General features: G+C 39.4%; 1 protein-coding gene and 1 non-coding gene across 2 annotated transcripts in view; both read left to right on the top strand.

The window, feature by feature from the left end:
• Positions 1-3,218, top strand: part of LOC144016657 (protein-glutamine gamma-glutamyltransferase 2-like) — an 8,899-nt gene extending 5,681 nt beyond the window's left edge. The window contains exons 9-15 of the mRNA XM_077517991.1: positions 336-478; positions 562-661; positions 800-945; positions 2,002-2,131; positions 2,208-2,368; positions 2,570-2,706; positions 2,780-3,218. Of these exons, the coding sequence (XP_077374117.1) occupies positions 336-478; positions 562-661; positions 800-945; positions 2,002-2,131; positions 2,208-2,368; positions 2,570-2,706; positions 2,780-2,945 (983 nt within the window). The 3' untranslated portion in view covers positions 2,946-3,218. The remainder of the gene's footprint in view (positions 1-335; positions 479-561; positions 662-799; positions 946-2,001; positions 2,132-2,207; positions 2,369-2,569; positions 2,707-2,779) is intronic.
• Positions 3,219-5,159: 1,941 nt separating this feature from the next.
• On the top strand, positions 5,160-5,242 carry trnal-cag (transfer RNA leucine (anticodon CAG)). Its single transcript has one exon. It is a non-coding gene; the product is annotated as a tRNA-Leu (tRNA).
• Positions 5,243-6,000: the final 758 nt, after the last annotated feature.

Here is a 6,000-nt window from a genome sequence, read left to right as displayed (position 1 = left end):
TGATGTTTGGGTATCGTTACATCCCTACTCTTTAGTGGGGAAAAAAAATGTCCAAAGTGCTACTTAATGTGAAGTGAGTTGAGTTCACTGCCACCATACATGCACATATCTCAAGTCTGTGCTCTCAAGTCAAAACGGACATTTGATCGAACAACAGCTCGTAGCTTGAAAACCTTTATAAGTGGTGAGTTGTATCTCAAGGCACCGCAATTGAGCTGTTATAGCTACAAAATGTCATCTTGTTGTTGATATATCAGCAAACCCATTCCTAGACATCCTTAATAGATTTCAGCAAAACTGATTGTAAAACTACAGAGATTTTTTTTTCTTTTCAGGTGAGTTCTGCTGTGGTCCTTGTCCTGTGAAGGCCATCAAGGAGGGCAATCTGGGCGTCAAGTACGATGCTCCGTTTATATTTGCTGAGGTGAATGCTGATATCATCCATTGGCTTGTCCGAAGAGATGGCCAACGTCAGAAGGTGAGCTTACATTCATCCTTATCACTCTAAGAAAGCCTTGTATGTATTTTGTGTAAAACAAATGATGATGCTGAATGTTACAGATCAGAGTGTCCCAGGACAGTATTGGCATTAACATCAGCACCAAAAGTGTTTTCGGCAACAGCAGAGAAGATGTCACTTCACACTACAAATATCCAGAAGGTTAGTGAACAGCATCAAATGACGCTTAAGTGTTTTCTCATTTTAAACATAAAATTTCATCAGCGATTCAATAACACAAAATACCGCACATACCACAGAGAAATGATCAAAGGCTAATTAACGCATTCTTTTCATCAGGCTCCAAGAAAGAGCGAGAGGTGTACGAGAAGGCGGGACGTCGAGGCAGAGCTTCATCTCCTGAAAGGGCAAAACCAGGAAAACTGCAGATGACCATCAAACATACCAAACCCGTATTCGGATCTGACTTTGACGTCATTGTCGAGGTATGAGGTGCTTAGTCAGTGATAAATGAATGTGCTAATGAAACATTAGCAGCACTGTGTAAAAAGCATCCAGTCACTTTCACATGGGAGACTCTAACAGTAAATGCAGGCCTCATTAATGATATCAATTGGGGTTCAATTGGAAATTAATTTCCGTTAGGTATGGTTTTAAAATGTTTAGTGTGTTTTCCCAATGGAGATAAGTTCTAATGAAGGCCTTCAATGCTTGTACATAGTGTTAATTTTATCATATATATTTTTTAAAATTTAGTTTCATTTTTAGTTACGTTTCAATCGCGATTGTTAGTTTTTATCATGGTTAGACAGTAAACCTCATCACGTTTTTTTTTTTTATTTAAGTCAACTATAAATCTAGCATTTAAGTCTTTATTTTAGTCCAAGAAAACATAATTGTATTCGTCTAGTTTTAGTCAACAGGTCTTATTCAGGACAATCATTTTACTCTTTCATATATATTTTTTGACAGCAGATAATGTTGAACATTTCAACTATTTAAAACTATTTCACATAAAATGTTCTCTCTTTTTGATGAAAAACAACTTCACACACAATTAATGTGACTACTATGGTGCTCCATGCTACAAGCTAGTATTTTAGCTAGCATTAGTTAGCGGTAGGATTTACATTATTGTTGTAACGTTATAGCCTTTGAATTAATTAATGTTATGCAGTGTAACACGTCACAGTGACACATTAGCAGAGACCAGAATTTACAAAATAATATAATTTTTGTCTCATCTTTGTTCATGAACTAGAATGTCCATAGATTTTTAGCCCAGTTTTTATTAAGTGAAGTACGTTTTCATCTCATCTTCATTAGTCGACGAAAACGCATACTGATATAGTCCCAGTTATTGTTTAATGAGGGTTTTAGTCTAGTCTAAGTTTTCGTCCCTTGAAAAATATAGTTGACGAAAATATTTTGTTTAGTTTTCATTAACGAAATTAACACTCATAGCACATTTGGGGCACGTGTTGCTTCTCATGAAACAATGGCAACATAATCACACTGAAATGAACTGACTCCATTTGCAGTTGAAAAACGAAGGAGGAGTTGAAGTTCACAGTCGTCTGACCATGCTGGCCATGGCAGTAACATACAACTGTCTGAACCGAGGGGAGTTCGAGAGGCAAACCAAGAATGTGTCTGTGCCGGCTCGCAAAGGTTGGTAGCTTGCAAAAAAACATGCAAATGACACGCTTGTCTTTTGAAATGACATCTTTCAAATGTTTATGTCCAGTTCACAAGGAGGTGCTGCGCGTGCGCTACGACGACTATGCCAAGTGTGTCTCTGAAAATCATGTGGTGAAGGTGATGGCGCTCCTGGAGGCCCAGGGAGAGAACGAACCCGACATGGCTGTGGCCAAAATCCCACTCAGCTTGCCTGAGGTCCTCATAGAGGTGGGTGAAGGCTAATAGCATGCAGGTTGTCCAGGTTTGGCTGCCAATGTCCCTTTCTTTCTCTTAAGTGGACCTCTCTGGTGTCTGTAGGGCCTGGTACCAAGTCTGGGTCGCAGATGAGTTGGGGGCAACTGGTTTACAAAAAATGATGGCTGTATCCACAAAAACGTCACATTGTTTTGTTCAATTGTCATTATGCAGGTTCCTGGTTCGGCGGTTATACATCAAACATTAACAGGCTCCATCTCGTTTACCAACCCGCTCCCGGTGCCACTCAAGCGGGGCGTTTTCACCGTGGAGGGGTCCGGCCTGGTGTCCCCCACTGAGGTCAAGCTAAAGTGAGTACAGGCTTGAAATGCGACGATCCCACAACTTTATTTACACATCAACCATTTTCTACTTCTCTTTCAGCGGCGAGATTGGTCCAGGTCAGAAAGTGCATGTCAAGCTCACCTTTGCACCCGCGCGGGCCGGCGTGAGAAAACTCCTCGTGGACTTTGACTCAGACCGTCTCAAAGATGTGAAGGGGGCTGCTACAGTGATTGTTAGCAACCCAGCTCGCTTTGCACTGAATTAGCTGTAAAACCATTGTGATCATTGCATTTTCAGCTCGCATATGAAACTCAAGTATAAACATCACCAAAAAGGGTTTCATGTTGCTTAACATTCCTTATAAAGGCATCTAATTTTTTACTGCATTACATAATTGAACACACACAAATGACCACTGGTACAATAATCAAAATTCTTAACTGCAGTAGCATCAGATATGTTTCGCAAATCAATTGTGTTTTTGTATGCTTGGTTGAATTGATTTATTCCTAAAATGTGTGCACTATTCCATCATTATGAGCTGAAATAAAAGATTTACTCAGGATTATTTTAATAAAGAGTGATTTTTGAAATGATTACATTGTTGACTTTGACTCAGCCATCAGATGCTAATGTTTTATGCAAAACGTTTTTAAGAAGACCCCACCATCCATCCATCCATCCATCCATCCATCCATTTCTGTCGTGCATGTCCTCAAATGTTGAAGAACAGACCTATTTTCAAATGCAGGCAAAAAACTGAAGATCGACTTGGTTGTGTAATTTCTAAATTTAATGGGAGGGGCAGGCACTCCAGAGATTACAACTATTTGTACGCAAGCTATTAAAAGTCAATTTTCAAGTTTTGCTCAGCCTAGCTCCAACCCCTTCAAAGGGGAAGTCAACCCAACGACTTTATTTAGAAATGTTCTAGGACAGGGGTAGGCAAACTTAGTCCTCGAGGGCCGGAGTCCTGCAGGTTTTGGATGTTTCCCTTCTCCAACACAGCTGATATATGATCATCTCATCGGCAAACTCTGCATAAGCCTGATAACAATCCTGTTGATTGGAGTCAGCTGCGTTGGAGCAGGGAAACATCCAGAACCTGCAGGACTCGAGGACCGAGTTTGCCCACCACTGTTCTAGGCAGCCCCACTTTTCTAAACACGGTATTTTGTTTACTTCTACTATTGCGGTTGTAGATGAGGCAATATTTTGTTTGCTGTCGTGCTACTACACACAAAAACTTCAGTGGCCCTAAAAGGTAAAATCTCAAATCAGAGGCACTAGTGTCCCGTAGCGGAAAAACACTTTATTCGTCCCCAGTGTTGACATTTGTGCCGTCCATGTGGCAAATGCCTCATTACAGAGTTAAGACGTGCTTTGGGGCACTTGAGTGAAGGGAACATTTTACACCTTTGCACTAGCACTAAAGATCATCATTTTGTAAACTCACACAGGCTAATTGATCAATATGAAGATAAAGGCCATATGAAGACTTTACACCTTGTTCAAGTGCTGTTTATTGTCCTCTCGTTAGACATTAATATATGAACAACCGTTTTGAGATTTATGGTGAAAGGGTGTCATTCATGTAGAGCACTGTGGGTTTTTTTTCGCACCTTCAACTTCACATATTTATTATTACATGTCATTTAATTTAGGAGGGTTTTAACAGTGATTTTTTTTTTTTTAACTTAATCATTACCTAATTTTATATTATTTGACTCAAGAATAATTAAAGCATTGCTGAAAACACTGTCCGTTACTAAAGCATTGCATGATGCTAAACCATAATTTAGTTTGGCCCTGTACTATAGTGATAAAACAAACAAAAACGTTTTCAAGCCGAACAAGCCTGTCTTTAGGTCAAGTCCCTTTGCGCAGAATATTTTTATATTTTGGTCCACTAAGCCACATAAAAAAAGCAAGAAAAAAAAAAGGGGGGGGGGGCATTCATGGTGGTAATGTTATTCTATTCATGGGACAGTTGGTTAGCGTTATTCATTAGCACATCGTCCGAGTTCAGATTGTGGCTTTTATTGAATAACAATAGAAAGTTACGAACGTAACTACGTAACTCCCTCCTGCCCGGAATATCATACGTGCGCGCGTAGGATATTCCGTGCTGTTTTAGCCCCCACGTTAATTTATTACAAAACGTAGCTAGCTGTTCATTCGGGAGGGACGAAATAGAACCACAAGCGTGTTTTACTGTAGGTATTTTCTGTGTGGGTGGCATACTGGCATAATTTGCGTCCATGCATAGCCGTTTAATATCCAGGAGAGGGAGACAGAGATCCGCAATGGAAAAAACTGCTTTTTCCAAAGCTGCTTTTGCCGACAAAGTGTAACTGTCGCCTTATAGAAGTACATATCGAAGTCCACGTGTGACAAATATACTATATACAAAAATATGCAATAAACCATGCGGACTGGAAGAAGTAAATACATAGTTTCGTCGGGATATTTGCCGTAAGTCAGGATGGCCGAGCGGTCTAAGGCGCTGCGTTCAGGTCGCAGTCTCCCCTGGAGGCGTGGGTTCGAATCCCACTTCTGACAATACTTTTTCACGAAGCTCATTTGTAAAACAAATAAAATGGCTTGCGTAAACCTTTTCTTTTGCATTGGGTGGAATCATACGAAATCGCTTGACAATCGGCTATTAATTGGTCAAATGTGTATTCCAGGATGTTAGTAAAATCCTAAACTTTGGTTATTGTCCTCTCACATCCACGTTAATTTATTACAAAACGTAATCTGTTCATTCAAACTAAGTACAAAAATCATATTTACAAATTATTTTTTTAGGAAGTTTGCTTCCTCATTTCCGTATTGGGGCACTTCCTGCTCCAAAAATTGCGTGGGAAGTCAGTGAGTAAATCTTAAAAAAAAAATAAAAAATAAAATATGCAAAGGAGAAGATGAATAGTAAAATATAAACATTTAACTCAAATTTATGGGGGAGGGTACTCTTTGATGAAGAAGCTCCTCAACATACGCATTGAGAGTATATACGTTTCTGGACTAAACCATCTCCCCACAGTTTTACAGAGAACAAAAATGGAACTTGGACTGATTTGTTTACTGACTATATACTGCGTGTCTGATATGATATATATATATATATATATATATATATATATATAAAAGGCAAATGTATAACATTTACTTACAAATGAAAAAAAGAAATGCGCTTGAATCTGCAAAATAACATTGCATGTGTGGCAAAGTGGCTTAGTTAGTGGGGGACAACGCCACCTGGGGACTTGCACCCCAGGAGTCTAAAACAAGCTTCACAACTAAAAGGCACGCAGTTT

The sequence above is a fragment of the Festucalex cinctus genome, chromosome 3, assembly GCF_051991245.1.
Source record: "Festucalex cinctus isolate MCC-2025b chromosome 3, RoL_Fcin_1.0, whole genome shotgun sequence".
In the NCBI taxonomy this organism is placed as follows: domain Eukaryota; kingdom Metazoa; phylum Chordata; class Actinopteri; order Syngnathiformes; family Syngnathidae; genus Festucalex; species Festucalex cinctus.
Note: the sequence above shows the minus strand (reverse complement) of the source record. Positions and strands in the feature narration are given on the sequence as shown.